Here is a 26,232-nt window from a genome sequence, read left to right on the forward strand (position 1 = left end):
TTATCATAATCCAGCAGGCTACAGTGCCTTGCTTGCACACAAAGACAACGTTTAGCAGCTTTGCTCGCTACAGCTTCCCACTTACTAGGAAGCCAGTTTTCCTCCGACAGTGTGTACCATTACCGCAGGATTTGACAGGGACCATTCAGAGCGTTGATTATTGTAATTAGGGCCAAACCCCCTAAAAGCCTTCTTCATGACAATGAAGGAGAGGGGCCCCATCTTGTGGACGTTTCCTGGAGTGAGATCGGCTGTGAATCTCTTAAACACAGTGCTTTTAATGCAGTACTGAAAAGCTAGTTACGATAGCGATCTGCATCGGATCTCGCCTAAACTACAGTTACATCTGGGCTGAGCAGTTAGGAGTTATGCACAGAAAATGCCTCCTTTCTTTCTCCAGAGGCAAACCATCCTCCCCCTTCCGTAGCTGTGAGAAATCCTGCCTCAAGACAGCTTTTAAAGACCTGGAGGAAAGCCTACGCGCCGCCTGCAACTCCTTACCTGTGCACTGAGGAGGGGGGATGAGGGCAGAGGGGAATGAACCAGGATGAGGTCAGGGCATCCACCACCACCAAGGTCAACCAACCAAGCCTGGGAACAATTTATCAGGGGCCCCAGAAGCCATGGCACCCATAGACATATGCTGTGAACGGCAGGAGAGCCTGGATCCCCAGCATGGCTGGAGACACCCAGTGCCAGCTCCGAGGTCCCAGGGCTCAGCACGTTTGGAGAGGAGTACAGCCAGGCTTTCACACCTCTTCTGTAAAAGCTCTTTATACAACTTACAGCTGCGTCCTACACGTGCTATCCCACAGCTACAACACCCGGCTCGTTAGCTTCATCTAAGGAGGCTCCCCACTGAATGCTTATTTTTAAGAAGCTGCGTAGTACCTGGGAAAACAAAAAGAAGAAAGCTGTCGCACATGCAATGCCTGTTCCTAGCCCACTTCAGATGGGTTTTAACACCAACAACACAACTAGCATTTTTCAGTTCAGGACAAGCTACAATAGACAACTGCTTTCCCTTAAATTTGTATTTTCCTGATTAGCAAAAGCGTCATCATGCTCACCCCTCGTCTCCTACAAAAATGACGTTCTGTATGGCACTGTCTTCACAAACCCACAATACTTGGAGGATTTTTCGGAGGTCACGAAGGCACAGGGACAGGACTGGTGCCAAGGGCCTGGAGCGCTCCTTGGGGTACGTGGCAATGCTGCAGGACGTTTGGCTACACAAGATACAGCTGGTAACCTGGTACAGCCATTTGGGGACATGGGCTAACACATACTCAGGTTATCATGCAGAAAGCACCAGGCTGGCACGGGGATTTTGGGGGTCAGAGGAAGTTTGGGTTTGAAGGCACCCCCAGAAGTCACCTCCTCCAGTCTCCAGCTGTGGGCCAGGACAGCTTCTCAGCCAGACCGCGCCACTCAAGGCTTCACCCTAAGGGGTTTTGAAACTCGCCAAAGAGGGAGATCCCACCACTTCTCTGGGCAGGTTGCTCCAGAGCCTGGTTATGAAACATCCTCTTCTCCCCAGAGCTCGGTGCTTCCCCTAACGCCTGCTGCCTCCTCGCCTTCCCCTGTCCCCTCCTGACAGGGCCCCCTCCATCTCCATCGCGCCCGCGCCGGGAGAAGGCGGCAACAGCCCGGGGTCCCCTCAGCCCCCGGCCCGGCCCGGCCCGGCCGCCCCGAGTCCCCAGCCTGGCCTCGCCTCGCCTCGCCCCCCGGCCCGCACCCGCTGACCGCGCTCCCACTTTCCAGCACCCTTCCCGTCAGGGGAGACCCAAGCCGCGCCCCTCCGCGGGAAGCGCGGGGCGATGCCCGGCTCCCCCGCCCCTGAGGGTGCGGACGTTACCAGTCGCGCCCGCGGCGTGTCGCCGTATGGGGGCCGCGCCCGCAGCGTGTCGCCCGCCCGGCGCCAGGGGTGCAAAGGGCGGCCGCAGCTGCCGGGATGCGGGGCGGGATGGGGCGGGCTCTCGGCAGCAGGCGGTGCCGGCCCGCAGGTGCCTCTACCCCGCTGGGCCCGAAGCGGCCTCAGGCTCCCGGGGTACGGTGGACCCTCCCGGGCGGAGTCGCTGAGGGGTTCCGGCTGGGAGGGTCACGGGTGGCTTTGGGAGGCCTGCTCTCCGCTCCCGACCCTTCGTGAGCCAGCGGCTGCCGGCAGCGAGCGCCGGAGGCGGCAGCTGGGCGCTGGGGGCGGCTGCCCCGGCCCCGGCCCCGGCCCCGGGGGAGAGGCGAGGCCTGCAGGGGAAAAAGGTGGGGGGGGGATTGGCAGCACTTCTCCAGGTCCCCCCAGTACCACCTGAAACCTGGCCTAGGGTCGCAGAGCGCATCCGGGGAGGTACTTAAACAAAACAACACACGCATATTTTTCTTGTAGTCTTCTGTCTCGGTGTGGGAGGAAATTTATTTCCGCGGGTCGGTGAGCGGAGCGGGATGCTTGCTTGCGGAGCATGCGGCTGCTGTTGCTAGCTTTGCAGAAGCGTGGCACCCCGGCAGGAAGGTCAGCCACTGGAGATAGCCGTCTGCTCACAACAGGACACCTCTCTCGGCTATAACGCAATGCTTATGTTTTCCATTCCAAGTTTCATTCTTTCTAACTATTGAACATCCTCCATCACCATGGCTATAGCCATACCTCCATTGATACGGCTGCCCAAAAGACGAAGACAGACATGCTGACTGGCCACACAGGTACTGACTGGCAGACCAGAGAGCTGAGCAACGTGCAGTTTGTACAATGCCTCTAACTTCATGACTTCTCTCCTCACAGCAGCGTTGTTTAACATACTCAGTCTGTTGAGGTACGCAGACAACCGGCATACTGTGACGTATAGCTTCACTGATAGGATAGCAATGTGTGAAACTGCCAAACATTCCTGATATCAAAGGGAAAGTAATATCCATGCAAATAGCTAGCCTTGATTTATTAAGCTGCATTAACAAGGCAACAGGGTGCAAAACTGATGGATGTTGTAGAAAATAAAAAGGGACATGGGTCCCTTAGAGGACCTCTGAGTAAACACAAGTTGCCAAGTCATTACCAAGGCAATGAAATCAAAAAATACCAAAAAAAAAAGGTCAGCAGGTCAGTAAAACCGGAGCCAGTGCAGTAAGAGTAAACAGGGGTGTTTATTGTTGTCTATATGTTGTGTACTTGTGAGGAGATAAGGGTGATAAAGGGGAAGAACTTGAGAGAGGAACAAGGGATATAATGTAAAGCAAACAATATAATCAGGACTGAGTGGGGGTACCTGTTTGTGAGCCCTGTGCCTGATCACCACAGTTTGGACCGGGACAATAAACCCACTGTTTCCACAGTGTTCATGCCTGTGTTATTTCCACAGCGGGGAGGGACTGGTTATGTTTTCCCTTGATGCTGATGAAGGAATACTAGAAGTGCCCTTCTTAACATTGCCAAGGGAATACCTGGAGGTTGCCACCTAACACCACCATTCCTTCCTAACTGCTTAACACAGCCAAATGTTTGTTTCATGCATGGGAAATTCTGCTCAGTGCAGCAATATATTGGAGACAAATGCTTTGTAGTTAAGTAAAAAAAAGTCTGTATGCAAACCCATGGTATTTCTGTGTTAACACCTATGACCACCAATCATCATACCAAAATAAATCCTGAAACTACTCAGGTAGATGAAGTCATGCTCACTAGCATAGACAAATGGATAAACAATATCATTACTATTGATATCATAATGCAGAATAATGACGCAAATACAAAGCAAGATAAATTCAATCAAATTTTAATGCCTAATTATCCTTTAGTCCAATTTCAATTTCACAATTTTGTGTAAATCTTGTAAAAAATAAGAACTATAAATTACAATGTTCCTGGTTTTGTTTGTGACAATTTTCAAAACCAGATAGTTTTCCCTTGACCATGTTGTTCTCTAAAATATAATTAAATCGATTACTGATCTTGAAGCCTAGTGTTACTTTATGCTTTTGTCAAATAAACATTTTGATCCAATCAATCATATCCTTTCTAGCTTCTTCAATATAAGGTTTATCATCAGGTTTCATATCTTCTGGCTTCAACTGTGCAAACCCATGAACTTGTCCAGGATAAACTTTAATTTTATATGCAACTTTACAGTACTGTTTCAACTTCTCCTCCAGTAAGATGATCTGTAAAAGAAAGCAGTCTTCCATTATATTGTGGCTTTTTTTTTAAGTTTGCCTAACTTGTCGTTTCTCCTATCGCTAGCTACATCTTTGTCTTTTCTCAAGTGTCACACTTGAAGCAGGTTCTGTTGCTCAACAGATGAGAAAACCCCTCTTTGGAATGTAAAACTGAAACACTGAAACATTTTGTAAAAGTATGGGTGAGTCTGAGAACCTCAACAGCTACTGCAGAGGTGGTTTGATAAATCTCATTGCCATAAAGGAAGAGGTGCAATTCTATTCAGAGATTTAATATGGCTTGTAACATAATTTTAAGCTCGGATCTTGAGACAACATATTCCCTAAACCTCAGTGCCTCTCAGTCCAAAATATTTTGATAGGCTTAGTAACAGAGTTTAAGAAAACACAGGGGTTTTTTTAGCTTACTGTATAACAAAAAGACAGCGCTTCTGCACAGCCTTTTGATGATAAGTACACATATGCTTACACACAGAGTACTAGTCATATGATTATGTACCTGTATATATATGTAGACTCATTGTGCTCATTTCCATTAAAAAGTCAGAAGATAGGAGAATGAACACTTATTTTGCCCCTGCAAGGTTAATTCTACCCATTGTGCAGATTAGAGACAGTACCGTAATTTATTTCATGTTCACTTTTTTTTTCCCACACAGAGCCCTTTATTGCTCAGTGCAGAAAAGAATGTATTTGAGGATTTATTTTTTTTTTAAACACCGGAATTTTTCTTACACAATCTGCACGGGTACCTCAGAGAGAAAGTTTCAGGAGAAAAAGGTATGGTTATGATGTGTAACACATGATGGAAAAAATGTATTTACGAAAATTGTGCCCCTGGGAAAAAGACACTTTCACCATAAAAAGGGGACAGGGAGTGAAGTATTTGTTTTCCTGTGCAGAGGAGACACGTATTTGAGGTACAGATCAACATGCTGAATAACACAGAAGTAAATACTGATTGGCTTTCTGCATTCCCAGAGCACACTGCCAGTTCCCCAGTTAGACCCTACTCCTACGCAACAAACTATGCTAGGGGTGGTATGTTATCCTTGTCACTGAAGAGAAAGACATTATGCACAGAAGAGGGCACCAGTTTCCTACCCATATATTTATCCAGCCTCTCAGATATGCTTACAATAAGGGTTATATCAGAATATAGATGGCAGTCAGGAGTCAACAGAGTCCACAAGTTGTCATTGTATTAGTTAAAATTCATGTCCACTCTTCTGACACAGTTCATTTTGTCTTCTTGTACCAAAAGCAATTAGTCATTGGTCCACATCATCAGAAAGTTCAGTTACTAGGCTGAATTTTTTTTTTCCATTCAAAGTCCAAATTCAGTGGATTAGCTACCTGTTCAGTCAACCACAGCAGTAGTACCCAAGTTTTTGAGATGTTAGGCTCATACCAGTTTGATCTCCCTGCTCAGTTTCACACTTTACTTGTCCAGCCACTCAGAGGCTGATGACTGGTCTTTACTGCATTTCTCACCTCAAAGAAGAAGCTTTTACCTAAGCAAGATATGGGGGAAGTTGAAATATAATCAAAACAATCCAGCCTGTCTGATTTTTCATACCTGAAAATGGTTTCTAACAAGTTAGGATTTCTGTGTGGGATAAAAGAACTATGGGAAAAGAAAAAGCATTTCCAGTACAACAGCTTACCTGATCATAAGAAATAGTGTGGTCTTTCTCACCAAAAATGAAAAATGTGGGATTTAGTAAATTGTATCTTTCTTCAGAGTCCCTAATTATTCCTAGAATGTTTTTGAGAAACAGTCTGTTAGTGAGGTTAACATTTTTGCAAGATAAATGGCAAATTAAAAGACAAAAGTTCTATTTAGGTTTACTCGTTATGTACATTTTTTAGATCAGGACAGTTTCTATTTGGATGGAGAAAAAGCATGTGGAAAATAGATTTCCTCACTCTCCAAGCACTAAAAAAAAAAGATTAGAAAATTATTGTGCAAAAGGAAGCAATTTTTTTCTGGTTTACAGCATTCTTAAATTTTTATACCAATATAGCATATTGCTGAAATAACCATAATTAAAATCTGCAACTCACCTTTGAGTTGAGTATTTACAGAAATCGTTTCAAAGCAATAACTAGACTTGCAAACTATGCATAGTCATGTGAGCCCATGTAAGTTTTCATGTGTTCTACACTACCATAGAGGGACACCGCAGCGGTTAATTGAGGATTTTTCAGCATCAAGTGATGTACTGCCATTCCACCCCAGGAAAACCCAACGACACCAATCTTCTTTGCACCACATTGTTCCTTTAGATACTTCAAGACAACATCAGCTTCCCTAAGACATATAAACAAAAGTACACTAAGGAATCTATTGCAGAATCAATACTTGACAATTTAAGAAGTAAATTAAAAGAGATACATGACTTTTTCTGTGTCTGCATCCCCAATTATTTAAAACAGAGAATACTGGGCATTTAGGCCCAGAGCAGTGGCTTCTATTCTTAAACGGGAGTTAACATCTCTGGTCCTAGTTTAGGGAAGTTCAGGTGTAGGTATTTAAATACTTACCTGAATTGTGACCTGCTCCTTTGTTTTCAAAAGAAGCAAATTTTTAATTGAATCACTTTGTCTAGGGCAGGACAACTAAAGACAAGACATATCTGCAAGTAGAACAACACCTTGCATTATGGACTGTAGGAATAGATAAGCTTCACTGTGCTATCTCTACAGAGTCCACCTATTTAGATAAAGATTTATCTTAGTATGTCATTCCTGTTGCATGAGTTAATATTAAAATATCCTACCAAGCCCACATGCAGTAATACTGTACTGAAGTAGCAATTACTCAAAATTAAACTGTCAGTAACTATAATGTTTAAAAAAACAGGTATTGCATGAGGTATAATGCAAAAAATATGCAAGTTATTTTTAATGTAGGCCAGAGCAGGTAATCATTTTTTTTTTAATTGCTAACTTCTTAGGTCTCAATAGTTTTATCTTTTTTATTATCTACAAAGTTTGAAATTAATTTTAAATGCAGACTGCATATACTAATAACTATTTTCAAGTATTATGCACATTAGTATGGTCATCACGGGTTTGGTAAGGCTGAGAAAAAAGCAGTTCAGGACTGACACAATCAGGAGATTGTCCCCTAGGCCTGTAGCATGTGCACTGTGAATGGATAAGCTCTCTCAGATTTGATTTGTTTGGAAGGGTAGTAAGTCATGGGTATGTTGCATTCTTTGTGCTCTGAAAGAGCAATAGATCTGAACTTGAGGGCAGCTACAAATGAACCCTCAAAAGACAGCACAGGCATATCCTTGAGGTCTTAATTGTTTATGACGGTGCCCACATATCTGCTCAGTCTTTGATACAGGATTTTTTACAGGTGTTAGTCATTTGTCTTTTCAAAAAATTTGGTCACAGCTTCTGCTACTATATGGTCAAAAGCTTTGCTGAGAGATGTTGAAGTCAGGCTGTGACCGCTGGGACCTCTTGAAAGGGTCAGAAGAATACTTGTGGCTTACAAGATGCTAGCTGAGTAATAGGGTGTCACTGCCTCACTATCGTCTGCTGAAGTTTTAGACTGTGGTGATAGATGCTGAAGGAACAGTAATGCCTCCCATAATTCAGGGAGCCGTGTTACAGGCACTACTAGGCTCTCCAGATAGCAGGCCCTCTATTTCACATTGAGAAGAACAGTACAGTCGATCAGATCTATCTTGGGTTTTGGCAGTCCTGCAAATTTTGATCTAGTGCTGCTCAGGAGAGTATCATCTGCACCTATCATTATCTACAAGGCAGAAAGCAAGATGGGCAAGTGACAACTGGCAGATAACATGAGCACTTGTGGAAGAGTTTTCCTCCTTATCTGAGGAACTGGAGGAATCAGCACTTGTGGGTGAGAGTGCTGGGTATTTCATAGCCTGTGAAACACTGGCTATGAGCCTGTGCAGCCAGTATGTCATAGTTAGAAAAGGGCCCAGGAAAACAAGATGGGGACAATAAGCTGAAATTTGCTGAATGCTTTTTAAAGTTCAAGTATAAATATTCATCTTACTTGTCTACTTTCATAGGATCATGACCCTTCATCCAGTCAGCAAAGTCAGCCCAGTGATCAGTAGTTTTCCAGGGCTCTGTTCCCTTGAAGAAGTCTGGGCAGATGGTTCTGTGTGAGACATGGAATCAAGTCAACTTTCACATCCAGGTGGGGAGAATCTGTGGATGTCTAGAAGTCTCCTAATGTCTTTTCTACTCAAGAGTACACATCTACATGGTTATTATCTGAATCGTATTCTACTCATCCTGTTCTGGCAATTAGCAGAGCTGAAAGTATATGTCTTTCTATGGAAAAAAGCCCACAAATAAACTCTCATTATTTCCTTAGACATTCTTAATACAAAAGTAAAGGGATTAAGCAACCCTCCTGATTCTATATAAACACATATATATCTCTTTGCTATTAAAAGCTACAGCAGCTGTTCAAAAGGTTTGGTTCTGAAAAGCTTATACAACTTAAAGATAGATACCAATGTTTATCTTTTAATCACCCATGCTGCCACGTAAGCACGAACACTGGCACTTCATGACTCTCCTTGTGGCTTTGTGCTCATGTACCCATTTTTGATGGGTCAATTTTAGTAGCTTTGGTGGACTTTTTTTTTGGAGGAACATTTACTCCCTTTGCATTTTTATTCGCTCAGACTGAAATGGTATGGTTGCCCTATGTGTATGGGAAACGCCATATGCCATGCTTAGCTTTGGGGCTGGTAATCTATCAGTGCATTTAAGAGGAAGATAGGATTGCTTACATGTATCCATGACCTGCAATCAAATCGACTATGTATCTAATGTCCGGGAACAGCCATCCAAATATATCATGAATCACAATCACAGCTTTGTCTGTGAAAAAAGATGGTCTACAAACATAGGCCTTGATGTGCTCAATTTGTACTTCATGTCCAAGGCACCCATAGTGAGATCTTTCTCCAGAATCATATAGGAAAGGATCACCCATTTGGAAACCTAAAAAAAAAGAAAAAAAAAAGAGAGCAAGAAAGTCGAAAGAATTTGTTAATACAAATCATTAAAGGCAAATAAAGGCAAATACAATCTGCAGAAAGTAGTTCAATAATTTCTGTAAATAACATTGACATCCTTGTCTGAAAGGAGAAAGTAGGGAAAAAAAAGCAGTGTTCCAGTACAGAATAGCTCTTAGTCTGTTATGTGTTATTAAGCTGAGAATGAAGAGAAATATCAAAAGGAATGTTATAAAATTACAAACAACCTGCACATGTAGGTCCTGACTCTCATGTCACATTTGTTTTGCTCCCATGCCACTCTGTCAACACTGGTGTGAAGCAGTACAGCTTCAGATGTCACTCTCTCCCCAGGCATGGGGCCACCACGTGTGTCTTCATGGGGAATCCTATGCTGGTTTCTCTGAATTATGTGATGGGTGAGTAGCACAGCACTCAACTGCTACAGAAAAGTACAGTGGTCAGTGCTTCTATCAATGCTGGCACCTGCTAGCTAATCTGTGCTTTTGGTAGCAGCATCACAGCTGTTTTGGGAGCCGATTATCGGGCGCAGTTGCTGCAGGACTCCAGTATGGATTTGTAAGTTAGATTCCAACGCCTTGGGCCCATATGCCCTTGAAAGGGATTACAAGAAAACAAGCAGATTTGCAAATCTCATTCAAAATGTGTGAGAGTATTTGGTGTTGTCCCTTCTCCAAAAATAGCAATTACAGACAATGAGTCAGTAGCTGTGCTGGAGAGATTAAAGTCAAAAGTTTTTCTGACTCTCTGTGTCAGGAGCTTGGAATGGATTCTGTGTAAAAAGTAGACTGTGATCCTGTAATTAAAAGCAGTTTTATAATGCATCTGTACAAGGAATCCAATTAAGTCTGCAGGAGCAGTGTTAATAGTAGCATTTCCTGGCCATGTACTGACTCTGAAACTGTCCTTGGGGACGCAGTACATGCACCTGCATATACATTATGACTGTCTCCGCTTCATCATTTCTACATCAGCATATTATTTCTGTTTGAGTTGTAACACGTACTTCAGAAAACTATCTGGTCTTCATGGAAGTGCGGCAAATTCTGGCAAAAATTGTATACCTTCCTCAGCTCTCCATTAACCACAGCAGCGGAGAGCTGGGTTTCACTGAGTAATGGTAAATTTTGCCTAGGCAATAGGGCCACATTTGGAGCCATGGTGCACACAGACTGAAGAACAGAGAGTCAGTGCTGCAGAGACTCACCGCTTGCTTGTGCCTTACACAACACTTCCCAGCTTGCATGATTAACTCAATAGGCTCAATAACAGCATCCAAATTTTATATGCATTTAGAGTGCCTTATACCCAAGATAATCAGCCTTCCCAATGTATTGTGCAGAGACACTGTTCTTCCTCATCCTCTCCCAAGCCTGGGGCTGCTCTCACCAGATCTGGCAGGGCTAGCACTGAGTTTGAGCAAATATGTTTGATTACAACTGTAACCCCTGGCTGATAGAGTGTGGTGTAGAGATACAGGAACTGGGTGAATGTGGCTTTACTGCTAGAATCGAGCTGCTTCAGAAATAGCCATGATGTGGATGATCTCACATCAGAGTAATCCTGTGCTGATAACTGAGAGCTGATTACATTTGTTAATTGTTCTACCACCTTTCTCAACAACTGAATGTCAGGATTGGTGCTAGGATGCATAAACTAGCCTGATCTTCAGGACTAAAACATCCATTGTTTTGGCATTGTATGAAAGCAGAAGTTGTAACATGCATGGGAGAGTACCTCCTAGTTTAAGCCCCCCATAATAGGCCTGAACATGCTTGAAAGATGTCTGTTTATGCAAAAGTTCTTCCTACCTCTTTTTTTTAACCTAAGATGAACGAGCTCGTTGAAGTGCAAGAGACTGCCTGGAGCATTCACAGGCACTCCCAAAGACAGCTAACACCGCTGGCTTCTGAGATGGCAGCCACAGTCTTACCCCACTAAGGTCTTTTGTTCAGAAGGGCACAACCTATGGTGTTCCCTTCAAGGAAGTCATATTTAGGAGGCATTAAGCTTTGCAATAGTTGTGAAACAGCTTACAGCCTATCTGTTGGTTGCTTCCCAGAAATCATTTCTTTGCCCTGTCTTTATTGATGCCTAGCCAGCTGGCTCTCCTCCAGGCACCAGGCTGCGGAGAACCTTAGTAAATAGTCAGCCACACCTCAACTGCTTAGAAGTCGTTGACGGGATCCTGTTCAGTCAGCAGCTTTATTTGTTCCCGCCCAATTTATCCCACGCAACACGGTGTAGCGAAGCAACAAGCCAGGATATTTCCTACCTATCCTGTCTCACCTCATTCCCTCTTCCCACCAATTTCATCCATTACACTTTTCCTTTTCCTGCTTTCCCCATGGCATGGTTCCAAGCAGGCAGCATCTCGCCTTTACATCCTGCTCCTCAATCGCTGAGCTCCAGCACAGAGGAGACACGGGGCCTGGCACAAAGCTAGGAACAGGGGAAAAACCGACTGCTGCTAACGGGGAGAAAAAGAGTGATATCCATGAGTCTGCTGTCATCCTTCTGCTCATTAAGAGAAGGGCTTCTTATAGCTTCTCCTTCTCACCAGTGGTTCTACTCTTCATTGGGTGTCTCAGTATCACTCAATACCAACTCACCTCATATAACTGAGGAGAGTTATCTACTATTATTATAAGGCAAAGGTGAGCTCCCTTGGGTGGTAGGACAGACCCAAACTATTACATTTCTAGGGAGCAACAAATCACATGTTAAATCCTGCTGAGTTTTGGTTTTCAATAGGAAAAAACAAATCCCTACTTGGCAGGTGGGGCTAAAAATCTTTTCAAAAACAATCAGGTAAAACAGGGGCAAAGACAGTCCTAAGGATAATCCCCACTTCTCAGAAAGTGAGTATGAGCACGTGATCTCAAAATGCTGTGCTGTTTGGCAGGACCTTGGACTAGTGATGCCAAGATGTTACATCTCTGCCGTTTTCCTGGGTCCAGTGATAACATTTTAAACTCCAGCAGTAATTTGTTTCAATGGTAAGTGCTCCAATGGGCCAAACAAGGAAAAGAATGGGAATTCGTTACCATAAGGGCAAGAGAAATTATTATGGTCCTTTAATGTGATCTTGCTACTGATGGACATAAAACGGTTACCCGTGTCATCAGAACTATTGCTGTGCCACAGCTTGCAGCAAGCACCCAAAATGAAACCCAGTCTTTCCCAAAGTTGACACCCTTTATCTTCACCTTATCCACTCCCTAATACTTGTCTTTGTGCATTTTTTTACCGAAACCAAAATAAAGGTCTCTCTTTAAAGGAGTGGGTTTTGCTAAATGTTTTGTGCCTTTTCAAAGAGCTGTATCTAATTGCTTAGCAATTTCAGATTTCTCCCTTTCAAAACAGTTAAAAGTACTTAGCCTTTCTCTGCTGCCAACTCAGTCTTTGTGGACCAGTTTGCCAACACATACCTGGAGTACAGGATCCTGTTTTAGCCCAGCTCGCTGCTTCTGCTCAGAGAGATACCAGCTAGATTTCTCTAAACACAAGAAGAAGAAAACCAGTTCTGCTGACAGTTTTGCTCCTGCTTTCTGCCCATCCAGTTTCCAGGTGCTCTTCAACTCTTCTGCAGACTTTGGGATTGGGAGGTGAGGAGGAGAGGCTTAGCACGGGAGTCATCCCCACCGGAAGGGGTGGGGACGGATCATGCAGAGAAGCAGGGTGCAGCAGGCTCCACATCAATTGCCTTTTACTCCACCTTTTATTTATTTATTATTTAAGGAGTTTAGAAAGCAAGATGCACACAAACGCTATACTGCATTTATTTTTTTCATCTCTCTAAATACATGTAATTCCTAACAAATGTACAGAGAAGTTAAAATGAGGACTGCTGAGTCTTCTTATCAGCAGACTTCAGTTTTCTGGGAAAAATTCCCTTCCAGACCTGTACACTACAAAGTAAATTATGTGTGTGATGCAGCCATTTAAGACACTGCAGAATCTTTGGACCTCAGCATTTATAGCTGAGACACTTAGCATCAGTGGTGCATTTGCTGGTGCGAGATTAAATTCAGAGATGCATTTTCTTATGGTATATTCATGTGCTTTTATTGCCCGTAATAAACGTCTTCAATGGAATTTGTGCCGAATTAAGATGAATCTGTCCTGGCAAACTTGCAGCATAAAAAAATTATGGAAGTCTCCCTAGCACACAGATTAAACATATTACAGCCACACCCACAAGTATTCCCAACAAGTCCAAAAGTGTTCCAGGTTATTTTTTATTAGACTTGCTTTCAACAAGTTAGAAATATTTGAGTCTGAGCTGGTTGTTATTGATGGTGGCTTGTTGAAATTTTCCATTCCTATTTCCATAATGGCCTTGTATGCAAGGAACATTAGCTTAGCCCTCAGGCTGATGTCTACTATAGCTTTAATTTTCTCTGTGTGTGCACACGGTTTGTGTGTGTGTGAATGTTGGGGGGGGAGGAATGAGAGAGACAAAAGAGCTCAAAGAAAATGACAATGTCATTTCAAGTCAAAGATGAATAAAAAAATTTTGATCCTAAGTGTGTATGACAAGTCCCACAGTCACTCTGTAGATCCTCAGCAGTACTCTGTGTGGTAGTGACCACTGTGTAACCTGAGGACTATGTAAAACAGGTCATGGTTGGATTCAGTTCACCAAACTTGAGATATTTTCAGTGAGGATGTCTACATGTCAGCAAGGTGTCTACACTCCCACAGTTGTCATCAAGATTTAGGGTATGATTCACACTCTATGGGTGTCTTCTTTAGAATGAAATAAATAGGCCCCTAGGTGCCACCAACTGTGCTGATCACGGAGTTTAATGGCAGCCTACCCACCTAGTGCAGGTGCAGATTGCTGTGCTGAGTGCATCATCAGTCAGGCAAGATGAGTCCCACCTCTGTGTGCTGTGGGAGCTACACGCAACTCAGAGTTTGTCATGTTTGTCATGACCAGACAGAGGGTGTTTGTCCTGTCATACCTGTCAGTAGTTTTGCACATCAGGATTGTATAAGAAGCCATTAAAAAGATTGCTTGTGTTGCAAGGGAGGGAGTGGGGAGACCGCAGAAAAGATTCAGTTTATAGTTTGATATGAATGGCATCTTGCTTGAGCTTGTCTAATCCCACCTGGGTGGGCATGCTGTACTCAGATCCACAAGACTGAAGTACTGCCTTCCTACCTTGTCCCCCCAAGACTTGGGTCTGTCCAAGCTGTGGTCCCCTGTGGAACAGACTGGGCCAGCAGAAGCAGACATCTGATCCTACATGCATCTCACGACTGTAAAACCTGTCTTCATGCATCTCTAATTGGGGGTGGTTAGGGTGAAAGGAGAGCGAAGGACGCGCTCTGCTGTAATGCAAGCCTTTGCCTGCACACTGTGTTTATGTTTGACCCCAAATCATTTAGATCTCCCATACCTGAAGAGACTGTCTCTTTCCCCCTAAGATATAATCACCTCTGTAATGGACTCAGGATTATGGAGTTGATTGCACACATGCATCTCCTACAGTCAAGCAACATATACATTTATTTTTTTAAGGCTGCTGTGAACATGACTATTTTTAGGGTTTCCAAACAAAAAACAAAAAAAAAGGAAGACAACAGACAAGGGTTGGAATGAGCACAACAGATTCACTTGTTCAAACACACAGTGGTCAAATTTCTCCTTCACCTGAAATACACAGCTGGTTTTTGTTTGGTTTTATTTTTTTTTCTGAAGGTTTGTACCAATACTCCTCTAATTGCTCCTCCTGTTTTTATAGAAATGGGCATGGAATAAAACCCTAGAGTAAATACTCACAGCTGTTGGCTGCATTTTTAGCTGTATGTTAACATAAGAAACCAGATCCTAGGACATGCAAGCCTGCTGTCCCAAGGCAAAATAGAAAGGTATTATCTCCCAGACAACTACTGATAGATAAAAACCCAGAAAGGCAAGCACTCTGTTGGCATCTGGTGCAGAAGTGAAAGCGTCCAACGGAGAGACCAATGGACAGGTTTAAACATGCCCCGTTTACTGCCACCTGGTACAGTACTTGGAGTGCTGTTGGAAGCAACAGTCTTGTCAGAAAATCAAAATCATTAAAAATGTCACATTTATGTTGTGAAAAACCTGTTCAAAGTGCCTATGATGAGTGATGCTTTGCTTGCAGCCTAGAAGCTGCAGATAAGGCAAGAGGGATGGTGACGCTCCCCTCTCCTCTTGCGTGGGTCCTGCCGGCAATAGCAGCCTTGTTAAGGGGTCACCACCGCTGAGGGTACCTCGTGAGGAACCAGTAGAGAGGCTCTCAGGAAGATTTAGTGGAGAGGCATGGCGGGATGGGGTCAGAACAGCTCAGCTCTGTGGAGCCAGCTGTAGTGCCAGTGAGAGCTCATACTCAGCACCCGCCCTGAGAGCAAGAGGCATCCCTTGGGACTTGGGTGGCTACAGGAGGGGAGCGTAGCTAGTCCCTCTCACACAACTTCTCTGAAAAGAGAGGGCCTAATTAGTGGACTTGTAATTTGGAGCTGGGTTTGTGGCTTTTGTTTCTGTATGTTTTTCCGATTCCTTTCCCTCTATCCATACCTATAACTTTAATTATGCCAAAGCAATAACAGGAAAACTATTTTAATATGGTGGGTGACATGCAAAGAGGCGTATTAAAGTTACCTAACACTGTCCAGGTGTTTCTAGGTTATTCAGCAGCTCATCACTTTATTAAGAAACACTTTTAATGGAATTTCAGTACAAGCCACATGATTCCAAATAATAATGAATATTAAGAGCAATAGTACATTTTGGAGCAATGGCTCCAAAATAGGTACCCCAGATCAGAGGCAGCACCACTGTTGCACTGAACAATATAAATAGAGACATGAGCAAGACAATAGAATTAAGATTACATGGATAATTGCATGGATTAAAGTCTGATTTCCTTATCTAAAAACCTGAACATCTATTTTTTGCATGACTTAAAAATATGTGTATTATTTTTTCTTACCAAATATTTTGTCTTCTGCTCTAAAACCACAAAAATTTGGAAACCAGAAGTGACTAAAAAGTACTTTTCCTTTCAGTTATCCGCCATTCAGACTATTACCTTCAAGGATTAATTCATTCCACGTATTTAGTCATTGAAAGCTGAAATTTGTGTGCAGAATATTCCCCATAAAATGTTGATTTAAAAATATATATATATTTGATCTGGTTTGCTCCAGGGCACAAGTCCTTTTTTCTTTTTCTTTTTTTTCCCTTTATTTGGTATAAGTTGTCTCATACAAAACTTATCTAATGCTCATTTTATATTTCAGGAACTTTCTATGATTAATCAGCTAGAAGGGGGTCATTTTGTTTGCTTGTAATTGAGGCTGTACCTGCACTGAGGTATAAACAAAATTTCGGTCTTCAGTACAAATAAGTTGCCTTGATCAAAAAGCTGCACCTTATGCCAGTAGAACTTTTCAGAAGAGGCAACTTTCATGAGTAGAAATCTGGCTTCTCCTCTGTAAACTCCCAGTGTGCACTTGAACAGTTTGATTTGGCTGAGATTTTTCAAGAGATCCTTTTTAAAGCCAAGAGGACCCCGAAATTTCCACTTACATATGATCCCCCACAGGTTATACATCTTCTAGATGAACATTTAGTGGTGTTTTCATAAATGGAAAAAGGGGAAACGTTTGCTGCTATCACTGATTATTGAACAGTTGTGGCAAAAATTACTATACTAAATCAGTGTCTTAAACTCCAAGACTTTAAACAGAGTGCCAGGAAGAAAAACCCTTCTTCCCATGTTTGCTTGACTTTAAAAGTCCTGTTTTGCAAACATGTCTATGCATTAGTAATCTTGGACTGGATCCAGGCAGCTGTGGACTGTATCCCACAAAGCAGTACAGACGCCAAAGTGCAACATCAAAGCAGCAAGTTTAAGGAAAGTAAATATAAGAGCTTCTAATTATATTACAAGGTAATTACCATACATAAATCAATTCAGAGCAATCAAGGTACTTTATTAAATACATTTGCAGGGAGCACCTGTTCTTACCCTTTTTCTAAAGCGAAATAATGAACTTTGGCCTAGCAGAAAGAAATCACATTTCAGTGTAATCCTGCAAATGGTTGAGTCTCTGCTGGGAGTGAGCATACCTACCCCCCAGTCTGTGCCAGTTTAACAAAATCAGTTTCTCAGTCGTGAGAATGGCCCAGCCCACCGCGTGTCCCTGCCCAGCGCTGCGCAGGGCAGGCACAGGCAGGCACACGGAAGGGAACGCTTGGGCCAGGGAGGCCAACCAGACTGAGTCGCTGCCTACCCTATCTGGTTCAGAGAGGACGTCTGCTGCGTGTGTCATCAAACGTCGTGGTGTGGAAGAGGTTGTTTCCCCCTGCCTACCCGGACATCTGCCCCTGCCCACCTGGAGAGCTGGAACTTTTGCAAGGGCTATGTGTGCTGAAGCAGCGGTGCCAACGAAGACTGAACTTCCAAGCTCACTCATCCACAGCTCGTTTGTGAACTAGCGAGTTTCAAACTGGAGGTTTCAGCAAGGAGAAAGCATGAATTTAAGCAAGAAACTTCAAGGCCTTACCAGATTTGCTCTTAAGGTCTGATATTACCGCTCTTAAGGTCTGATATTACCACCTCCAGTCCTGACAATTTCCAGCATACTGCTTCCTTCTGGTCTGAAACAAATGGCACCCCAGTTCCCTGATAGACCCACAACAAGAACTCAGAGAGCTGACAAGTTATGGGCCGTGAGGCAAAAAGCTTAGGGCCACCTTATTCAATCCTTCACAAGGTTCCTCTCTCAGGTGCTTTGATTTTCCCTTTTTTCCCCCAGGAAGCTATAGAGATGATGGCCTGTCTGTACTTGACACAGCAGCTACCATAAAGCGTGCCCCTCCCAGAGCCCCGTCTTGGGCTGCAGCTCAGACCTCAGGCCAAGCTCATCTGTTCATTACAGCCTGTTCTCCTGGCTCAGGAGGAAAAACCAACCCAAACCTGAAACCCTTCCCCAGCAAGCTGAATCAAATCCCCAGTAACCTGCCTCTCTTCAAAGAGACCAACAGTGTGCACCTCAACTTATTAGCTGCCCCAGATCCCCTAGCTTGCTTGTAGGTTTGCTTGGGGAGCCACGATCCATTTTTTTGAGTGAAATCACTGCTTGCTTCTACCAAGCCAGACCCCAGCGGGTTTCCTTTCCTCCTTGTGCAAACCTTTGTGTAAGCCCAGATACAAACAACAAATGAGTTCTCCAGGGTGTGGATGATCTTTGGGCTTGTTGTCTGGATAAAGAGGGGGAGGGAAAAAAGGGAAGTTAGCCATCTTCTCCGCAGAAGGAATTCATTGTTTGTCTCTACCATCACATACTCTTTCTCATGAGAGAGTGATAAATTGACATTAATGGGATAGCATTTGTCTGAATGTCCATACAAAACATAAAACTTGGATATAAAGGAGATACGAATAATGCTGTGGGAGGAAGTCTTAGATAGGCTGGTCCTGAAAGAAGAACCCAGGACTTTGTATCCAAGGCACGTGCCCTCAGTGTGGCCTTGAAGATTTAACATAAATATGCTTGGTCAGAGATCCATGTTCAAGCTACTGCTCCACCATGCTTATTCGTGTGGAGACTGCCATACCCACATGGCTACTTCTTACCCTCTATCATCTCTGGGAGAACTTGCCTTTGTACAGCCACTTACGTTTTGATGTGAGCCGGAGCCAGGAGCCTGATTCCTCTCATTCCAGTTGGATACCAGTATACTATTAGCTATTCCAACACTCCCTCTCTGGTTTTAAGCAGAAATCGGTGCCTGCTGATGATCTTTTCCCCTGAAATTTCTTCAAAAGTGGCACCAAAACTGAATTTTGATCATGTGGATTTTTCTGATGATATATATTTATCCTTAAAAAAATCACAGCCAGCTCATTTCAATTCCTTAGAGTTAGACCCCAAGGTTTGGCTGAGCACAACCATTTCTGTATATTATGCAACAATCGTGATAAGTTCTTTCCTGTGAGAAAAGACATAAATGCCAATATTTTCAAACTTAAAGCTCTGAAAGCTAAATGAATTCCCATATTATGTGAGTTGAGAGGAAACAGTAAGCATAGCATGACTCAGAAGAACAGCAATGAAACTGCACATTCCTCACTGAACTTGTGAATTATGCAAATAGAAAGTCAGAAATTAAACAACAGACTACTGCCTTGGCATTGTAATTAAGGCTCTTCATTACCACAGAAGATGCTTTTATAATATAGGTTTGTTAAAAGGCCTGTTTTATGTTTCCTGCTTTGATGGGATAAAAAGGTTTTGTGAAGTTTGGGAAACAACTGGTTTCCCTAAATGCAAACTAGATGCTGCACATTTCACCTGGGTACAGTTCAGAGTAATTTTTGATGTGTTTTTCTTCATCTTTCAGGCAGCTGAACTACTGGCAGCTGTGTTGCTTACTCCTGGAAGCATCCCAGAGAATCTCCAGAGTTCAAAGGCTGTTAGGAATTCTTCATAGTCTTTAGATATGGTATCTTTTTGAGGAACTCTTCTTTCTGTGATCTCCCAACAGCAGCTGAAAGCCAACAATTATAACCTCCTTGTCACACTTGTAACTTTCTTTTCTCTTGTACTAAATGGCTCTCCACTTATCTTAAATGCAAATTTTACAAAGAAGAAAATACACTTTTTCTGAATTTGTTTTTTCTGAAAATGAGAAATATATGGTTTTTTCCAGCTCTAGATTTTTAAAAAAAAAGAACATGACTGAGATGCTGAAGAAGCAGCCAAGCTCAAGCCAAGCTCAGAAGAACCAAGCCAGTACAAGTCCCAGTCCTACTGCACACCTCTTTCCCAAGGCTCCACTCACTTTACTCCCTGGGCTCCAGGAGGGACTTTGATTTTCCCATGGAGCACAACACTAAATACATATGCTAATTTTGTAAGTACAATGGATTTAGGATGGACATCCAGGTGAGTGAAAATTTTTCTCTTTCAGCTTCCAACTTTCATTAAAATATGGTCATATTAAATAACTGAAAATGAGTAGGCAAAGAATCTTATTGAGTGTCTGTGATTATATGTGCTATGGAAGTGCAGGACATGAGTAAATACCTTTGAGAAGTTGACAGATATCAATACAGCAACTGGAATATAGCAGGCAGGGAAAGTGAGATGGAAAAATAGATGGAAAAGTCACTGAACTGTAATTACATTTTAGTAAATTGTTTGTTGCTCTGCATATTATAAATATGGGTTTTCAAAAACAGAAAGAGGTCTTTAATGTCTTTCTTCTCATGTGTCTTTCAGTGACAATCTAAATTAAACCCTTTTTTGGTCATGATAGCTGATCTGGAATTGATCCTACATCCAAAATCTACAAGCCAATCCAAAGTATACTGCAGGTCCAAGAACATTTCAGATATAATCATGAAAGTTATATAAACATAAATACATTAGCATATTTAACATAAGCATACATTTTCAAAACTCAGTTTTGGACTGCAGTAAGAAAATCTAAAGCAGAAAACCAAGTACGAGCTCTCCTTGCTGTACAGATTTCCAATTCACCTATATTCACAGATCCCCGTTGCTTAGACAAACTAGACAGCCCTGGGTTCCCTCTCTCTTGACCGACTGGGACTTCCTCCTGTCACTGCAAGATAAAGGCTGCTGGTGAGAACACATCAATTCACACAGGCATGCTGCTCAGTAGGACTGTGCTGGCATGCTGCCAGACTAGATCCAATCCTTTACAGCCAGGCTCACACAACAGGCTCCTCGCATGAGACCATTTGGTGCGTCAGTGCTGGGAGCACTCCCACACCCCTGTCCCTGCCCCCTGCCTCCTTCTCGGTGGGGAGCTAAAGCCCTTCTCTTTTCTCCTGGCTTTGGACTGCTTGATACTGTTGACAGGACATTTTACCAGGTAGCATTTTCCATAGAACTTCCTAGGTTTGAAACAAAAGTTCACGGAATGGCATCAGGGTGACAGTCACCCCTACCTGGGCCCTCATCAATAAAGCAAGGTTAGAAACTCCTGGCACATTCTTTCCCACATCACCCTGAACAGAGGGACAAGGGCTAGTCCCTGGGGCAGGAGCTGGGACTGCTCCTCGCTGGGGCTTTCTGCACTTTCTGCAGCTGACTAGAGGCAGAGACCATCAGCCGTGGGCACATCGCCCAGGCGCTCCTGGGGGAAGCACTGAGTTGTCAGATCTTTCTCCCCAACCACCTCCAGTCCCAGCTGAGCACAGGCAATGACTGACCCAGCTGAAGGGGTTTTGGCAGTCACGGGGTGTGATCTGGGGGTTATTCTAGTGAAGACACAGCAAGATACAGCAGCCTGAGGCAGGACAGTGGATCGGCAGCCCCTGGTAACCCACTTGTTCAGCTGCCACCAGCACTGGCAAGGTGCAGGGCAGCTGTGCAGGATGCTGCTTCAGATGGTGAAGGCTTCAGACACCTAGAAATGCCCGGGGGCCTCTCATGTAACAGGCTTAATCAGATGGCAGCATCAAGGCAATAGCTTTCCCAACATCTGCAACTGCTCATTTCGTGCCCATCAACTTGCCACATGGCCCCTGCCAGGTGCATACCACCGTGGTCCCTGCCTGGCTGGCCCACTGCAGGCCCCAGAGATGCCCTCTCCTCCGCCACCCTCTTCTCAAAGTCGCTAAACCACCTCCTGGGGCTGGAGCAGAGGTGCCCTCTTGTGGCACCCACCCAGCTCTGTCACCTCTCTGGATCTGCCCGTGCTCCTGCTCCTGGTCTCCAGGTCTCAGCTGCCATGAGGCTCTTCCACTGCAGGTTCCATAATCTTCCTGTGGACTGAGATGAAGCTGACTGACCTGTAGTTCCCCGGATTCTCCTTCTTCACCTTGAGGGTGGCTGTGACACTTGCCTTTTTCTCGTTTTCAAGGACCTTCCCCTATTAACAGTTCTTGACTTCTAGTCTCTCTCCTAGACCCCCTCCTCTCAGTCACCCCTCCCGACTCGCCACACTCATCTTGGCCACGCTATTCACCATAATCCTTTCCACCATGCTTCGCATCTGTACAGCTCCTGGCTGCTCTTCCGCACGCCTGCACAGCAGGTCCCCTGTACAGAAGGAGAAACTCCACTTGCTCAGCTTCAGCTTACCCCCATCGGGAGTGAGATTGAGGGAGGAAGAGAGAGTTGTCCATGAGCCTTTGCTTTCCTTGAAGCGACTGTGAGGTTCAGGCCTCCCAGAGAACTCCCTGCCCTTTATTGTATAAATTCTCCCCTGTCCTTCCATACAAGCAGGATCAGGAACTGGCTCAGGGTGACCAGGAGTGTGTAAGAAAAGCAGAGATAGTGCATCCCCTCAGGAGGCTATAAATCATTTGAAGAACTCTGCTGTCCTTCCTGGTAGAAGATCATTGACAGAAGAGAGAAAAGGAATGAAACTTGAGGATTCAGGGAAAAACTAAAGAGAAGGAGAACTCCATTTGCCACCCCAAATATAAGAGTCCTGACTATAAAATTTGGTACAGGTTTCTGACAGCAATTTGTGTTCTCAAGGCTCAGCTGATAATGAATCAGAAAACACAGGCTCTCAGAAGACTCTTCCTTCTAAAGTAGGGATAAACTAGACACTTACTTCTAAAGTAGGGACTTTTCCAGATGTTCTCCTTTGAAAAGGACAGATTCCAAACAGGTTTGTTCTCAGGAGCTGAATGGGGATGCTGAGTTGAGCTGCTCAGATACTCTTCAGACCCTCTGAGGACAAGGCCATGAGAAAGAAATACCATGCGCTGCCATTTCTGTGTGTATCATCACCCTTGTGAGACGACTCTTTCTTTAGCAACTTTAACCAGGCTGAGGCCCTGGCAGAGGCCCATCTGACATCATGACTGCATTAAAAAATGAGTAAAACAAAATGTTCTACTGAACCACAAAGAAGAGCCAAGAAAATATTGCTTTTGAGTAGTAAATGTGTTTGATGTTCCATGTCAGTCACCCAACTGAAAATCTTCACTAAGCCAAGCATTTTGCTCTCCTCTTTAGACATCAAGAGCATTAAGTGGTTTCTTCACTGTATTCCCTGACCCTACAGGTCAGTACACACAGCAAATGCATTATTGCTGTAGGGAAACAAGCAAAAGCTGGGGTTTATGCCCAAATTCTCAGAATGCAAGCTACAGTGAAGTGAAAGTTACTACAGAAATCAGACAACTTCATAAAACAGAGGTCATCGACTGATCAACCTGTAATAACTCTGACCTTTAGACCATAACTCACTTTTCTCTGGCCAAGACAACTCCCATCCTTTTTCCTGTTGCTGCAAATGTTTGAGAAAAAGTAATGACAGTTCGTTAGAAATCTAAGCGCTTCCGTATTTCCCTAGTCAGTGCAGGAGAAGCAGAGGCAGTAACACAGGTGTTGTTATAGAAAGTATCTGTAGTGACTATGTGGAACATTCTCCACAATAGACACGTTCTCTTTTTGGCAACACTCACAGTTTTAAATGAAATAGAACTGAACCCTGCCCTGAGGAGTTCAGTTTAATTTGGTTGACAGTCATAACCTCCAATAACATCTGGAAGGTCAAGAAAAAGGTTTCTGGCACAGTAAGATTGCTCCTGCTGAATACTGAGAATAATCTCTAACTGCTGTAATCTGTAAGGGTACTTTCACAGATTTTTAAAGACACGAGAACCAACATGACCTCAGAAGGACTTACAAGCAGTCACTTGACAACAGTAACATGTTTCACATCACACCCTCTATTACCCAGAACAAGAAGAAGTATGCAAAAAAAAAAAAATTATCATTCTAATCTAAGTACATAAATATCTAACTGTCTAAAAGGTTCACTTGAAGTTGACGGAAGTGTTTTAGGTAAAGAACTCTATGCCTCAAAAGATATCGCAGTTATTAGGAATGGGATATTCCAGAAGACAAATACAGCCCTTTTTTTTTGTTTTGAACCCGTGAGTCTTTTCACCGAGCAACAGCAGCCACAGAGCTCTCAATCCCGGATAGGTTAATAACAGCTCTCGGCATGACAGCGGGATCCCAACCAAGTTGATACAGGCTATGTTTTAAACAGAAAATCCACTGTAACTAATACATGTGAAAAGATCCCTGCTGCTCTTAAGCAATGTAATTTGGTGATGCACATTCTGCAGATCTTGAGAAGAGTCGTGATGTTCTGCAACTATTTCTTTAATGCGTGAAAATGGATATGTGTCAATCATCCAAGTATTACCTAGCTTCTTGAAATCTAGACATAGATAAACAGCCTTGATTTTCTTCTCAGTCAAACCTATTCAACAGTAATTTCTCCTGTAGTATCATTTTAGACTAGGTTTTATACACTCTAGCAAAACCTCACCTCTCACTGGAAACAGTAGTGGGCATACTCCCTTTCTTGGTTGAAATATTAATAATCCATAGAACAAACCCCAGTGCATAGCCAAGCATCTCCTCAGAAATATTTTCTAAAATAAGCAGATCTGGAGTCTATATCATGGCTGTGTCTGATGGTGCTGAGCCATTATGTCCATCCCTAAATGTATGCTCGGTGCAGTACTGCTACGCATTTTATGGCATACAGCAGGTGTGCAAAACATGAATCACAAGTCACATTTTCATTCAGGAATTTTGACTGCTCAGGTAGCTACTAATCATAGCCCAGGTTCGGCAAGAAGCAAACACCAGCTGAAAGGAAACACGCCAGTCAACACCAAGGCTTCAGAGTCAGTATCTAGCATCAGTCCAACAGCCTGGGCCATCCTGCTGGTGCAGGAGTAAACATGATTGCATATGCAGTACATGTGAGACTACTTCTCTCCGTCTCTGTACCAGGAATCCGCTGGCACAGAAGCTACGTGCTGGTTAGGGGCAGCTTTATGAGATGTCGTGGCAAAATGGCGAGTCACCAGGAAGCACGTCCTCTAAAGGCCCCGTAGCGCACAGGGAAGGTCCAGGGTAGCAGTGGCTTTCCCTGTGCATTTTCGTAGTCCACAGACCTCTGTGCTTTCTGATTGGGCCAGGCTAATTTTCTGTAGGCCGTACTTCGTGCTATATACCAGAGTGCCTGCTCTAACAGTTTCTCTCCTGCTGTGGAAGCTCTAGACCTCCCTCGTGGTGGTACATCAGTTGGTGGGAGCCATATACATGTTCACCCCAAATACTGCCTCATTTTTTAAGATAAAATGGCATCCATTTGGTTTTCCTCAAGATAATCCATTGTGTCTTCCACATTTCTGTAACTTGCTGTTCATAACCAGCTGAACAATTTTTGTGGTGAGTCAGGCAGACAGCTGAGGAAAAGAACTAGGATAGCACTGAAAAAACCCAAACAACTGGATAAGAAAATAAATGCATTTTGAAATGTTCAGCTAAAGAAGAACTGAAGAGCGTTAGCTTTTGCTGTTTGGCTTTTTCAATGCTCTGAACTTTCAAAATAGCTCTAAAAACGTAAGGGAATCCTTTTTATGAAGTCATTTTAAAATGGGAGAAAAGAAGGAAATGTCATAGTACAAATGCTGGATAGTTTCAATTTTACAATATTTATTTTGTATTCTCTTAAGAGAACTTTTGAACAAATGACAATATATTTTCTAAGCATTTAAATGTTACAAACCCAAAATGTTTTATCAAAATAAAACCATGTTCAAAAGAATCTTGTCTTTTTTCCACTCCTCCCACCCACTCTAAGTATCCCCTTCCTTTTGCCATAACCTTCTGTGATCTGGGGTTACATCTATTACTGTTTTCAGTTTCCACCTGTAAATTTTCCATGTTTCCTCTGTTATCCAGATAAAAACTTATTTGGAGCAGAGATACTTTTTTTTCCAGTGTGTTTGTTCAGTGCCTGTTGGCACAAATTCTTGACTTTGGTGACAGTCAGAAACTAATAACAGTCTCCTAACATCCTCCTCTGTACCAAAAATTAAAAACTTCTTAAGCCGTGGGTATTTCTCAGGCGAAGAACACCTAACATATTACCAAATAGACGAAGATTAGTAATACGTTCACCAAAACCACCAAGAAAGCTGAGAGATTTAATTTAATTTAACTTACAATAAAATAT

The 26,232-nt window shown here is 43.4% G+C and overlaps 1 protein-coding gene across 1 annotated transcript; it reads right to left on the reverse strand.

Moving 5' to 3' along the window:
- Positions 1-3,969: 3,969 nt before the first annotated feature.
- Positions 3,970-9,163, reverse strand: LOC104250391 (carboxymethylenebutenolidase homolog). The gene is made up of 5 exons (XM_009809045.1): positions 8,958-9,163; positions 8,207-8,314; positions 6,336-6,478; positions 5,832-5,923; positions 3,970-4,149 (listed from the first exon to the last, which is right to left on the reverse strand). The coding sequence occupies exons 1-5, from the start codon at positions 9,161-9,163 to the stop codon at positions 3,970-3,972; spliced, it is 729 nt and encodes a 242-aa protein (XP_009807347.1).
- Positions 9,164-26,232: the final 17,069 nt, after the last annotated feature.

This window comes from Gavia stellata, chromosome 3 (assembly GCF_030936135.1).
Source record: "Gavia stellata isolate bGavSte3 chromosome 3, bGavSte3.hap2, whole genome shotgun sequence".
Lineage (NCBI taxonomy): Eukaryota > Metazoa > Chordata > Aves > Gaviiformes > Gaviidae > Gavia > Gavia stellata.

Excerpts from the sequence above, each read along its gene's own strand:
- LOC104250391 (XM_009809045.1), bottom strand. The coding sequence starts at position 9,163 with ATGGGTGATCCTTTCCTATATGATTCTGGAGAAAGATCTCACTATGGG. Across the intron at positions 8,315-8,957 it reads ATTGCAGGTCATGGATACAT|AACCATCTGCCCAGACTTCT; the intron begins GTAAGCAATCCT and ends TGTCTCACACAG. Across the intron at positions 4,150-5,831 it reads ACACTATTTCTTATGATCAG|ATCATCTTACTGGAGGAGAA; the intron begins GTAAGCTGTTGT and ends TTTCTTTTACAG.